Source organism: Symphalangus syndactylus, chromosome 10 (genome assembly GCF_028878055.3).
Source record: "Symphalangus syndactylus isolate Jambi chromosome 10, NHGRI_mSymSyn1-v2.1_pri, whole genome shotgun sequence".
Classification (NCBI taxonomy): domain Eukaryota; kingdom Metazoa; phylum Chordata; class Mammalia; order Primates; family Hylobatidae; genus Symphalangus; species Symphalangus syndactylus.
Genome location: NC_072432.2, coordinates 97,111,981 through 97,126,376, shown reverse-complemented (window position 1 = coordinate 97,126,376; position 14,396 = coordinate 97,111,981). Strand labels below are relative to the sequence as shown.

At 35.5% G+C, this 14,396-nt stretch overlaps 1 protein-coding gene across 3 annotated transcripts in view; it reads left to right on the top strand.

The window, feature by feature from the left end:
* The window catches only part of RASA2 (RAS p21 protein activator 2), a 128,917-nt gene that overhangs the window by 53,185 nt on the left and 61,336 nt on the right, over nt 1-14,396 (top strand). For all 3 annotated transcript variants that reach the window (XM_055295202.2, XM_055295204.2, XM_055295201.2), the window contains exons 5-6: nt 592-668; nt 13,891-13,974. In XM_055295202.2, the coding sequence (XP_055151177.1) occupies nt 592-668; nt 13,891-13,974 (161 nt within the window). The remainder of the gene's footprint in view (nt 1-591; nt 669-13,890; nt 13,975-14,396) is intronic.

The following is a 14,396-nucleotide window of genomic DNA, read 5'->3' as shown; positions in this document are numbered from 1 at the left end:
ACTAGATTGTATGCTGCTTGTAAGCAGTGACTTACATCTTTGACATCTATGGATTCCTACCCACTCCCACAGTGCCTTCTGAAACATAGTAGACATTCCATAAATCTTTATTGTTTGATCAAAGTTAAGTAGTGGCAAATTGAGTTTTATTGGCTGTAACTTAGTTTTTAGTTGTTTTAGAATTGTGTGATTTCTCTGTCTTTTAATGATACTGCTTCTGTCCTTAATGCTGGTTTATCTTCTGGAAAAAGCATCCTACATTTTATAATTTGGTTTTATCTCAAAATTTCCTTAAATTTAGGTATTATCTTTCTTTTTAGTCTATGATAATTAGATACATAAGTATTTATTGAACTGGACATAAAATTCTTAAATTTGAATACCATGTTTGACATAAGTATTTGTTTCATATCTTTCAGAACTTTGATCTTTGGTTTTGGTTATTATTCATTTAACAAGTACTTAGTATAGGCAAAGCCATGTACTAGTGGTCAGTGGATAAATACTGTGATGATTTGAAAAGGCACACACCTTTAATATTTTGTCAGTAAAATAGACTACTCAGTTTGTAATTTTTTTTTGTCATTATAGGGTAAAGTTCACCTTGAATTAAAACTGAATGAACTGATAACGGAGAATGGAACTGTATGCCAGCAGCTTGTTGTACAGTAAGCATTTTTTTTAACCAAAATCAACTAGAAATAATTCTCCATTTTGTATTCTTTCGATTTTAAGCCAACTCCTTATTTTAACTTCAGAAACTTTTTTCAAAAACAAAATTCTGCTATGTCATTCCTTTTGTGAAGTTGATTTTCAATTTAATTTTCTCATACTCTACTCAGGTTATGGTGAGTCATTAATTTATTTAACTAATATTTATTGAATATGGGTTAAATGATATATATGGGCATTAAGGATAAGGGTGTCTAACTCTCTGGCAGTGGAGAATTGGAAAGGCTTCCCAAAGAAAGTCCTCTAGAAATTGTCATACCACAGAGCAGAGCTTTAGAGACCTTGGAGCAAGAACCAATGCCCACTCAGAGATGACCAGTATTGATTCCCACCTACTTTGAATTCCTTTTTACCTCTTCCACCCTCAAGTCATTTTTTACCACCCAGACTCTAATCTCCTGGCTGTTCTGGAAATCTGTTGTAGCCCAATCCCCTGCTCTTTTCCTCCCCTCCAAACCCCTACTCTGTGATATCCTTCACTAGACTGCCAGATAACCTTCACTTCTTCTGGGTGTTTTCTCTGTTTTTGCATTAGTTGACATCCGAATATCCCACAAAGAACTGCAGTTTCACAGCCTTCTCAGTTAGAGGCTTTGTTTTTCTATCATGTCTACATACTGTAAGGCCAGGGAGTAGAGTAGCTATTACTCTCCTATTGCTGCTCCAGCCTGTAACTTATTCTCATCAATTGTGAACCCCAGCTCCTTTGAGGTATTCTATCTGTATATAAATATGTCTGTTTACTACTATATATAATATTTATTTCATTAATTTTTTCCGACCTCTTTGAAAAAAGATTGCATGTGTATGACTCTTTATCTCTTAATATATCAGTATGTATTTCCTAAGAATAAGGAATATTATCTTAAATAACTCCAGTACAGTTACCAAATTCAGGAAGTTTAACATTGGTACAATACTTTTTAAAAATCTATAGTTATTTTCTAATATTTTAATCTGCAGTTATTATGTTCCACTTTTGTTAACTGTCCCAATGATGTCTATTAAGGAGCTTTTTTCCTTCTAAGAAAGGATCTGCTCCAAGATTATGTTTTATGTTTAGTTGACATGTCTCTTTAATCTCCTTTAACATGGAATAATTTTTTGCTTTTCTTTGATTGTATTAACATTTTTAAAGAATATAAGCCAGTTTTTTTTTTTTTTTAATGTTTCTCAATTTGGGTTTACCTACTAAAAACAGTTCAAGATCTGTTTGCAGCTTTTTCTCCACATACTGACTCTGTAGACCAACTGAGAGCATATGGTGAAAATATCTGGATTAGGTCTTCCACTCCTCCCTCCCCTGCTTCAGTTTAATTATAATAGTCATTTGAAATACAGTTAGTTTGGTTGGTTTGGTTTGTTTGCATTCAGTTTAAGGGTTTTCTTGTGTCCCTTCCCCCCAATTTAAGTTTTTTCCCCCATCCTTGTAGACTTAATTTTATTTTTGAATAGAATATTTGCATGATTTCAAAAATCAAAACTATAACAAAAGGCGTTACTCAGAGATGTGTAGTTCAGTTCCCTCTCCCCACACCCAGCTCCAAGCAACTATCATCTGATTTCTGTCCCTATAGTTTTTGCCTTTTCCAAAGTGTTACTTGAACAAAAGTGTATGATACGTCTTTTTTGTGTCTGCTGTCTTTCACTTAGCATAATGCTTTTGAGATTCATCCACATTGTACGTATATCATTTCCTTTTTGGTATGTTATTTGTTTCTTGCCATATCCTCATTTTGCAGATGACAAAACTGATGCCCATATTGGTTAAATAAGCCTAATTTCACACAGGAAGTGTTGGAGCCTGAATTTGAACTCTGGCAGTTTGATTTTTTTCCCCCAACTTTAAAATTTTGCAATAATTATAGATTTACAGAAAGTTATAAGGATAGTACAGAGAGGTCCTATGTACCCTTCATTCTTTTTCGCTCAGTGGATACATCTTGCATGACTATAGCACAATACCAAAACCAGGAAATTTACATTGGCATAATGTAAGTATATAGTTACAGATCATTTTATCATGTGTGTAGATTTGTGTAACTACCACCACCAAGATACGAAACTCTTCTGTCACCATAAAGATATCCCTCATCCCATAGCTTTATAGTCATAACCACTCCTCTCTTCTAACCCTTGGCAACCTCTGATCTGTCTTTATATCTATAATTTTGTCATTTCAAGAATGTTATGTGAATGGAATCTTATGTGACCTTTTGAGATTGGCTTTTTTTACTCAGATCTATCTGAATGACTGTGTGTAGTTTTTTGTAGATGGAATATAGTTGGGTCACTTTTTAAAAAAATCATTTTTGCCAATCTCTGTCTTTTTTTGGTGAGTTTTTTCCATTTATTTTTAATGTAATTATTGAATATTAGGCTTAAATCTGCCATTTTTTGTTTGTTTTCTGTGTGTCTCCTATTTTATAGTTTTCTGTTTTCTTTTTCCTGTGGGTTACTTGAACACTTTTTAGAATTCCATTTTGATTTATTTATATTGTGTTTTTAAAAAATTTATAGTCTATCTCTTTGTATAGTTTTTTTTTAGTTGTTGCTCTAGGTATTACATTATACATGCATAACTTATCATAATGTACTGATGTCAACATTTTACCAATTAGAATAAAGTGTATATACTTTACCTTTCTTTAAATCCCTTTACCCTCCCCCATTTGTAATATACTTTGTCTTAAATATTTCGTCTACATATATTGAGAACCACATCAAACAATGTTATAATTTTTGCTTCAGCCATCTAACACAATTGAGAAGAGTTAGAGGAGAAGGAAAGTGTAAGTCTATTGTCTTTACCCACATTTTTGGCCTTTCCATGTTATTTTTTTCCTTTCTGATGTTTCAAGATTCCTTCTGTGATTAAGTTTGTAGAGTTTCCTCTTAACATTCTTTTAGAGTAAGTCTCTTGGCGATACATTCTCTTGGTTTTCCTTCATCTCAGAAGGCCTTGATTTCCTCTTCATTTGTAAAAGATAATTATACTGGATATAGAATTCTGAGTGGACAGTTCTTTTCTTTCCATGTTTGAAAATGTACCACTTCCTTGTGTCCTCGATGGTTTCTGATGTGAAATGCATTGTCATTCAAATTGTTTTTCCGTATAGGTAACACACTGTTTTTCTCTGGCTTCTTTTAAGGTTGTTCTTTGCCTTTAGATTTCTTTTCTTTTTTTCTTTCTTCCTTTTTTTTTTTTTTTTTTTTGAGATGGAGTCTAGTTCTGTCGCTCAGGCTGGAGTGCATTGGTACGATCTCAGCTCACTGCAACCTCTGCCTCCTGGGTTCAAGCGATTCTCATGCCTCAGCCTCCTAAGTAGCTGGAATTACAGGCATGCACCACCACACCCAGCTAATTTTTACATTTTTATTAGAAACGGGGTTTCACCATATTGGCCAGGCTGCTCTGTAACTCCTGGCCTGAAGTGATCCTTCTGCCTTGGCCTCCCAAAGTCCTGGGATTATAGGTGTGAGCCACCACGCCCAGCCTGCCTTTAGATTTCTATATGTTTTAGCTTGACTGTGATGTATCCTGGAATAGATTTCTTTTAGTTTAGCCTGTTTGGGGTTCGCTCAGCTTCTTGACTACGTATATTTATGTCTTTTGCCAGATTTGGGGAATTTTCAACCATTATTTCTTCTATTAATTCTTTATCACCTCTGCTATCTTCTTCTTTCAGAACTCCAGTGGCACAAATGTTAGGTCTTTTTTTTACAGTCCCAGAGGTCCCCCTGAGGCTTTGTCCTTTGCTTTTCCCCCCAGTCTATTTTCCCTCTGTTGTTCAAATTGGGTGATTTCTATTGTTATGTCTTCAAGTTCACTGATTCATTCCTCTGTCCTCTTCATTCTTCTGTTTAGCCTATCTGTGGAGTTTTTTTTTTGGTTATTTATATTTTTAAGTTCTAAAATTTATATTTGATTCTTTATAATTTTTTTCCTTTGGTGAGAGTTTCTTTTGCTGAGACTTTCCTGTTTGTTTTTTTGTTTCAAACATATTCATAATTGCTCATTGCATTATTCACAATAGCAAAGACATGGAATCAACTTAAATGGCCATCAATCGCAGACTGGATAAAGAAAATGCAGTACATATATGCAATGGAATACTAGCCGTAAAAAAGAATGAGATCATATTCTTTGCAGGAACATAGGTGGAGCTGGAGGCCATTATCCTTAGCAGACTAATGCAGAAACAGAAAATGAAACCAAATACTGCACATGCTCACTTACAGTGGGAGCTAAATGATGAGAATGCATGGACACATAGAGGAGAACAACAGACATTAAGGCCTACCAGAGGGTGGAGGGTAGGAGGAGGGAGAGGATCAGGAACAATAACTAATGGGTGCTAGCCATAATACCCAAGTGACAAAATAATATGTACAACAAACCCTTGTGACACAAATTTACCTATATAACAGACCTGCACATGTACCTCTGAACTTAAGTTAAAAAAAAATTGCTCATTGAATTATTTTTATGATGGCTGCTTTCAGATCCATGTCACATAATCATAACAATCATGTCATCTTGGTGTTAGTGTCTTGTATTAGTCCATTCTCACATTGCTATAAAGAAGTACCTGAGACTGGGTAATTTATAAAGAAGTTTAATTCATTCACGGTTCTGCAGGCTGTACAGGAAGCATGGCAGCATCTACTTCTGGGGATGCCTCAGGAAGCTTCCAATCATAGCAAATGCCAAGGGGGAGCAGGTGTCCTACATGGCAGGAGTAGGGACAGGAGAGAGAGTGGGGAGGTACTACATACTTTTTTTTTTTTTTTTTTGAGATGGAGTCTCGCTGTGTCGACCAGGCTGGGGTGCAGTGATACGACCTCCATCTCCTGGGTTCAAGTGATTCTCCTGCCTCAGCCTCCTGAGTAGCTGGGATTACAGGTGTGCACCACCACACCTGGCTAATTTTTGTATTTTTAATAGAGTTGGGGTTTCATCATGTTGGTCAGGCTGGTCTTGAACTCCTGACCTCGTGACGTGCCCACCTCAGCCTCCCAAAATGCTGGGATTACAGGCATGAGCCACCAAGCCTGGCCCTCTTTTAGTTATTTTTAAATGTATAATAAATTCTTGTTGACCGTAGTCACCTTCTTATGCTGTTAAATACGAGATCTTATCCATTATATCTAACTATATTTTTGTACCCTCACTTCCCGTCCCAGCCCCTGGAAAACATTGTTCTACTCTGTTATCATGAGTTCAATTGTTTGAGTTTTTAGCTCCCACAAGTGAGACCATATGAGGTTTGTCTTTCTGTGCCTGGTTTATTTCACTTAACATAATGATCTCCAGTTGCATCCCTGTTATTTTGAATGACAGGATCTGATCCTTTTTTGTGACTGAAAAGTACTCCATTATGTATATATACCACATTTTCTTTATCAGTTCGCCTGTTGATGGACACTTAGATTACTTCCAATTCTTGACTATTGTGAATAGTGCTGCAGTAAACGTGAGAGTGCAGATATCTTTTCAATATACTGATTCCTTTTCTTTAGTGGGATTGCTGGATCATATGGTAGCTCTATTTTTAGTTTTTTGAGAAACCTCCAAACTGTTCTCCATAGTGGTTTTATTAATTTACATTGTCACCAGCAGTGTACAAGAGTTCCCTTTTCTCCATATCCTCACCAATATTTGTTATGCATGTCTTTTGAATAAAAGCCATTTTAACTGGAGAAAAATTATAATTTCCTTATAGTTTTGATTTACACTTCTCTGATGATCAGTGATGTTGAGCACCTTTTCATAAACTTATTTGCCATTTGTATGTCTTCTTTTGAGAAATATTTATTCAGATCTTTTGCTCATTTTTAAATCAGATTATTCTTTTCCTGTAGAGTTGTTTGACCTCTTTACATATTCTGGTTATTAGTCCCTTCTCAGATGGATAGTTAGCAAATATTTTCTCCCATTCTGTGGGTCGTCTCTTCACTTTGTTGATGGTTTCCTTTGCTGTGTAGAAGCTTTTTAACTTGGTGTGATCCCATTTGTCTGTTTTCGTTTTGGTTGCCTGTGCTTGTGTGCTTGTGGCAACCATTATGCAAGAAATCTTTGTCTAGTCCAATGTCCTGGAGAGTTTCCCAATGTTTTCTTGTAGTAATTTCATAGTCTGTGGTCTAGATTTAAGCCTTTAATCCATTTTTATTTGATTTTTTTAATATGGTGAGAGATATGGGTTTAGTTTCATTCTTCTGCATATGGATATCTGTTTTTCCCAGCACCATATATTGAAGAAACTGTCCTTTCCCCAATGTATGTTCTTGGCACCTTTATTAAAAATGAGTTCACTATAGATGTACGGATTTGTTTCTAGGTTCTCTGTAATGATCTGTTGGTCTATGTGTCTGTTTTTATGCCAGTACAATGCTGTTTTGGTTACTATAGCTCTGTAGTATAATTTGAAATCAGATAATGTGATTCTTCCAGTTTTGTTATTTTTGCTCAGGATAGCTTTGGTTATTCTGGGTCTTTTGTGGTTTCATATAAATTTTGGGATTTTTTTTTCTATTTCTGTGAAGAATGACATTGGTATTTCGATAGGGATTGCATTGAATCTGTAGATTGCTTTAGGTAGTATGGACATTTTAACAACATTGATTCTTCCAGTCCATGAACTTGGAATATCTTTCCATTTTTGAGTGTCCTCTTCAATTTCCTGCATCAGTGTTTAACAGTTTTCATTATAGATATCTTCCACTTCTTTGGTTAATTCCTAGCTATTTTGTTCTATTTGTAGCTATTGTGTAAGCAGTATTACTTTCTTGATTTATTTTTCAAATTGTTCACTTTTGGCATATAGAAACCCCACTGATTTTTGTTGTGTTAATTTTGAATCCTGCAACTTTACTAAATTTATCAGTTCTAATAGTTTTTTGGTGGAGTCTTTAGGTTTTTTCCAAATAAGATCATATCATCTGCAAACAAGGATAATTTTACTTCTTTCTTTCCAGTTTGGATGCCTTTATTTCTATCTCTTATCTGATTGCTCTAGCTAGGACTTGAATAACAGTGGTGAAAGTGGGCATCCTTGTCATGTTCCAGATCTTAGAGAAAAGACTTTCAGTTGTTCCCCATTCAGTATGATACTAGCTATGGATATGTACTATATGGCTTTTATTGTATTGAGGTTTGATCCTTCTGTACCTATTTTTTTGAGGGTTTTATTATTATGAAGGACTGTTGAATTTTGTCAGATACTTTTTTGGCATCAGTTGAAATGATCATATGGTTCTTGCCCTTCATTCTGTTGATATGATGTGTCACATTGATTAATTTGCACATATTGAACCATCCTTGCATCCCTGAGACAAATCCCACTTGGTCATGATGAATGGTCTTTTTAATGTGTTGTTGAATTGGGTTTGCTGATATTTTGTTGAAGATTTTTGCATCAAGGTTCATCAGGGATATTGGCCTGTAGTTTTCTTTTTTTGATGTATCTTTCTCTGGTTTGGTATCAGGGTAATACTGGCCTCATAGGATGAATTTGGAAGTATTCCCCTCTCTATTTTTTGGACTAGCCGAGTAGGATTGGTATTAGTTCCTCTTGAAATATTTGGTAGAATTCAGCAGTGAAGCCATCAGGTCCCAGGCTTTTCTTTGCTGGAAGGCTTTTTATTGTGGCTTCAATTTCATTACTTGTTATTGGTCTCTTCAGGTTTTGGATTTTTTCGTGGTTCAATCTTGGTAGGTTGTATATGTCCAGGAATTTATCCATTTCTTCTAGGTTTTTCCATTTATTCTTTTTTTCAAAGTTTCTTAAGTCTTTGCTCTCCATACTCACTGTCTTGTAGCAGCAGAGTTCCAGTGGTAGCTTTATGGAATTCATTGTTGATTTCTCGTCCTTACAGATACTCTGAAATTCATGACATTCTCTGTTTTTTAGTATTGCTAAAGGCATGGTTTCACATATGACTTTCTTTGTGCCTCTTGCTGGACTTTGGTTTTGGGGGAGTAATGTATGGAAAGATTCATGTCCTAGTAGTTAGTATTATCCTCCAGACCTAGAAAGTCCCCACTGCAACATTTTTTTGAACTTTAGTGAGACCCCCCTGCCATCCATTGATCTTCACTGTGTTCCTGTTTTCACTTCTTTCTACATCTTTTTCCGTGATCTATTGCTGTAGTCATTTTCTTGCAGGTTCCGTAAACTCCCCTATTGTTCTCATCATTCTTATTTATCTGGAAAAACTCTGATTGAAAGTGACCTCTTCCTCTGTGTTCAATCTGCACATGGATATTGCTGGAGAAAATCACCTAGGCTGATTTCACTTTAAATTTATCATCACAGGCCTCACATGGGCACTTATATCTGCCCTGGAACTTAATTGTGCTTCTCTAATACAGCTATAAGATTCTCTATCACCACAGCCTGGAAATTGCTTACATCTTCCTGAATCCAAATCTATAAACCTAATTTGCATCCATAATTTTGTCCTTATAGCAGAGGAGGTACTCCTTTTCTTGACATTGAATTCTTCCATCTGAGCTCTGGATTCCATTTATTTCCTCTACTTAACGAGTTTTCCTCCTTCAGTTATGCCTTGTTTTTCTTGTTTTGACAGCTTTACCTTCTCCCCTACATGGTTCTCACCACAAATAAACATGTTCTAGTATCTCTATCCTAAAAGGCATGCCTCCCCAGACCTCATCTCTGCCCACCCATACCCCAGTCCTTTTTATCGTTCCCATTCCTCTGCTCTGATTTGAAGGCAGACTTCTCTAGGGAAAAATAGTGGTAGGAGTGTGTATGAGTGAGTGTGTGTGCATGTGTGTGTGTGTGTGTGTGTTTGCAATTCTCCAGTCAGCACTCTCCAGTAGATTTTTCTGTGATGTAGAAAATGCTTTGTATCTTCACTGTCCGAAACAGTAGCCACTAGCCATGTGTGGATATTGAAAACTTGAAATACAGCTAATGTGACCAAACAGCTGAAGTTTAATTTTGTTTAATTTTAATTAAATGTAAATAACCACACGTGGCTAATGACTACAGCATTAGTGCAGCTTCAGTAAAAGAATCTGGACTCCTTTTTAGCAGTAGCTTATTTCAGGACTTGGGCAGGGAAAATATGAGATGAGTCTGGAGCATCTTAAGGGCTCAAAAAGTAAGAAAGTGCTAAAAATAATGGGGATATGTAAAAAGGACATTGAAGCCAATGTAAAGGGACTTCAAATTACCAAATCTGGAACAATTTGAGCTTCAGAATAAATAATAATAGTGGGTTAAAACTTATAGAATAAAATAAATGTAAGCAAATACTGATACAAATAAACAATTAAAAACTCAAATACTTGGTAGAGAGAAAGGACTGCTTTTTCCTATAGTAGAATTCTAATTAATGAATGTAGGAGGAATGATGGAAATGAAAATCAACATTGGCAAACATCACAATAATAAGTGGGTGAGGGGACAATTCAACAAATCATCTGTGGATGCTAAGTGAGCATAAGTGTGATGGCAAACAGCATTTTTGCATAGTCTCAAAGAATCTTTCCCACAAGATGTCTGATAGATGCCACCTTAATTGAGTGATCAAAGTTAACCTCACCAATAATGAGACATCCAGTACCTCCCAACAGGATGCATTGAGAAGGACACCAAGATACATAACCTCAACCTAATCAGGAGTAAACATCAGACAAACTCAGATTAAGGAATACACTACCAAATAACTGGCCAACACTGGCAAGATCATGGGGCAAAGAAGGAAAACTAATGAACTGTCTCAGGATGGAGAGGAATAAGAAGACATGACAACTAAATGCAGTATGGGATCCTATATTGTGTCCTAGATCAAAAAAGGACGGTGAAATTTGAGTAAGGGCTACGGATTTCAGTAATTCTGCTATGGTTATACAAAACGTTAGCATTGGTTGATGAGTATACAGAAACTATTATTTTAACAGCTTTTTTGAATATCTGAAATTATTTCAAAATAACAAGGTTTTTAAAATTGCCTATACCTTATGCATTCAACCCAGGTCTGTTTTCTGAGTTTCAGATTAATATGTCTACTTTGATGAATCACATTGCAAACTTAACACATTTAAAACTGAAGTACAGGGAGGCTGAGGCAGGAGAATGGCATGAACCCGGGAGGCGGAGCTTGCAGTGAGCCGAGATTGCGCCACTGCACTCCAGCCTGGGCGACAGAGTGAGACTCCGTCTCAAAAACTGAAGTACTGATTCTCATGTCTATCCAACTCCTCCCCCAAAGTCTTAGCAAATGTTTAATTCCACTCAGTATGTTTTTCATCACTAGATTTTTCCATTTTTGTTGTCTTCTGTGTCTGGATGGATCATATGGAATATAATTATAACTTTTAAATGTCTTTGCTAGTTCTATCTTCTTTGTCATTTCTGATTCTGTTTCTATTGATTTTTCTTCTCATTATGGATCATAATTTCTTAGTTCCTTGCATTCCTGGTCATTTTCTGTTGCATGCCAGACATTGTGAAGTTGTTGGATATTTTAATATTTCTATGAATGTGCTTGAGCTTTGTTCAGCACTCGGTTAAGTTACTTAGAAACAGTTTGATCCTTTTGTGGTTTACTTTTAACGTTTGTTAAACAGACAAGCACAGCCTTTACTGGAGGGCTTATGTTTTCCTACTATTAAGGCAGTACCCATGAATTACCAGGTTTTCTACTGTGGCTGATGGTACCTCTTGCTAGCCATGTGTGGGTTTTAGGAACTGTTGCCTCTATTCTTTTCAAATGGTTCTTTCCCCAGCCTCAGATGATTTCCTCATATATATTACACATATCAGTATTCAGCTGAATACTCAGTGGGGATTCTTGTAGCTCCCTGGAGGTTTTTCTTTCTCTGTGCAACTTTCTTCCCTTTAGTACTCTGCCCTGGGGACTCTAGTCACTTTGACCTCCTCCTGCTGACAGCTTTGCCTCCTCTTCTCAGAGAAACCATTTATCTGTAAGCTGGGGCAGTTGGAGGGCTCACCTGTCCTTCACTGCTGATTTTGTCCAAGTCATTTTGGGTGGAGAGTAAATCTAGTTCCTGTTACTCCATCTTACCTGGATGTAGAAGTTAAAATTTTCTTTTAGTTTAAAAAAAAAATCCAAAGAAAAGAATCAGATCAGTCTGATTGTAAACTGTTTATAATATTTACTTTGTAAATTTTAGATACTGTATTATAAATGCTTTATATGTCACATATAAATAAAATATAAAATTCCTTATATTGAGGTTATTTTCAACATTTGTTTTCTGCCCATCCATGATTTATGATATGAAATTGCTTGACTTACAGATTGGAAGAACAGTGCTATCCTAGGTAATTAGAAAAATAATATTTCCAAATATATGTAATGAATAACCTATATTTAATAATATTAAGTTTTGCAGAAAACTCAATTTTTAACTGTTTTATATTTAAAAATTAAGAGTACTGATGATTTCTGTAGGGTGACACTTCTGGTTTATGGCATCCTTGTTTTGGTTTGTGGGTATTCTTATCCTTTCATAAGTTTTTTATAAGTCAGTACTGCATTTTCCTCTGGTTTTTTTAGACCTCATAAAATAGAAAATTGGATTTCTGTCATTAAGGTTTCTCATAATTGGTGTTTATGTGACATAAATATTGTATTTGGGGGCACAGTGGGAACGTAGAAGGGCACTGGACTTCAGTAATGAAATTAAAAAGTAGAAATTGAGTCTTGGCCAGCTTCTTACAAGTTATGCTACCTCTTTGAGCCTTACGTTGTAACTTTCTCACATAACCTCTGAGCCTTACTTCTTTTAAATGGCATAATTCTCTTCACAAAGGCAGTTGTGTGAATTAGGTGCATTTTGTGAAAGTGCATAGTAAACTGTAAATGCCGTATTAGATATCATTTTGAGGTTTAGCCTGAGAAGGGTAAGTTTTAAGCAGTATGTACAGTGGGAAAATCTGACTATACCTCAACCCAACATTAAAAACCAGAATTATCTTGGCTTGTGTTTTCTTTGGCTAGTTTCAAAATTTCTTTATTTATTTTTTGATGCTCAGCTTAATAGAAATGAGTCATATTACCATTTCTGTCTTTACTCTGCAGTATACCAATAGCACTTCACTCACATCTGTGACCTGTGGGTTGTGGAGAGAAATAAGGATGTTACTCAACAGCTTGCATCTTTCAACAAAGAATACTTTTCAACAACACTCATGAGTTTCTCTTAGGCATTAGAAAATGCAGACCCTTAGACATTAAACTAAACTCATAAACTCAGTAATATTTAGTGAGAAAATTGGAGGAACAAATCACTAAAGTTAGATTCTGTGTTCTCTGTAAATACCAACAACTGTGAGCCATGGAGTAGATTAGATGACCTTGGTTTTTATGGTCTAAAACATTTTCTACAGAATGGTGCTTACTGAGGAGCTGTTTACTGAGAATTGGAATAAAGGGCTACAGAATTGTGTGAGGCTTGCCCTATATTTATGAATCGGATTTTTAAGTGGAAGCCACAGTTGTTTCCTTGTTTGTCATTCATGCTTTAGCAGAGGATATGATGCCATAGGGCTGGCTTGGCTTGTAGCTTCTCATTTAGGGTTTGCACTGCTTTCTTTTCCTTTTTAGAGGCCACAGCAGTTTTGATGTATTAGCAAACCGCAAGATGTACCTTGTTGGGTATTTAGCAGAAGGAAATGTGTTGACTATTACACATCCCTTATCTACAATGCTTGAGACTAGAAGTGTTTTGAATTTCTTATTCTTGTTGGTTTTTTTTTTGAGTATTTGCATGATATATACTTGCCCATTAAGCATCCCAAATCCAAAAACCCCAAATTTGAAATGCTCCAGTGAGCATTTTCTTGGAGCATCGTGTCAGTGCTCAGAAAGTTTCGAATTTTGGAGGACTTTGGATTTTTGAATTTGGAATGCTCAGCCTGTGTTGGATAGTTTCATTAATGATTGTGGCATTCCTGTTTAGTCTCATTTTGAAAACATAGCATAAATTTAAAAATGCATACATATATATGTATGGAATAGGTAGTATATAGCCATACAACTGCAGACATATGGAAAACAATTCTTAACCTTTTGAATGTATTAGTTTGTGTTTAAAGATAATGTTTTGTCTTGTTTAACTGGAATCTAATATGTTAAATCTCTTTTATTCTACCTTAGCATCAAGGCATGCCATGGGTTGCCTCTCATAAATGGCCAAAGCTGTGACCCTTATGCAACAGTTTCTCTAGTGGGCCCTTCTAGGTAATGTTTATTGAATTATTATTAGGTTTTAAAGTTTTGATGTTTGATTTAAAAATTTAAAAAGATTCTACAAGCAAATGATAAATAGCTATTTATAACACACAGTAATAAATGCTTTGAAAGAAAAATCTTTAGTGAATTCTGTTATACACTTGTCAATAACAAAGCCTTCTGTTTACAGACAGAAATTGGTACCCCATTTTAAATCTGCCATGCTCTTAGGCTTTAAGGAACAACCTCAGTTTTATACTATTACAATGTAGTACTTTAAAACATAAACTTGACTTTTCATGCATCAGCATTCCTACTTTCAAATATCTTGAATTTTATGCATGTAAAATCCTGTTTTAATTAATGCCAGTTCAGAATAACAAGACAATTTATATATTTTTGTCTGGAAGGCAGCTCAGGACTGAAAATTG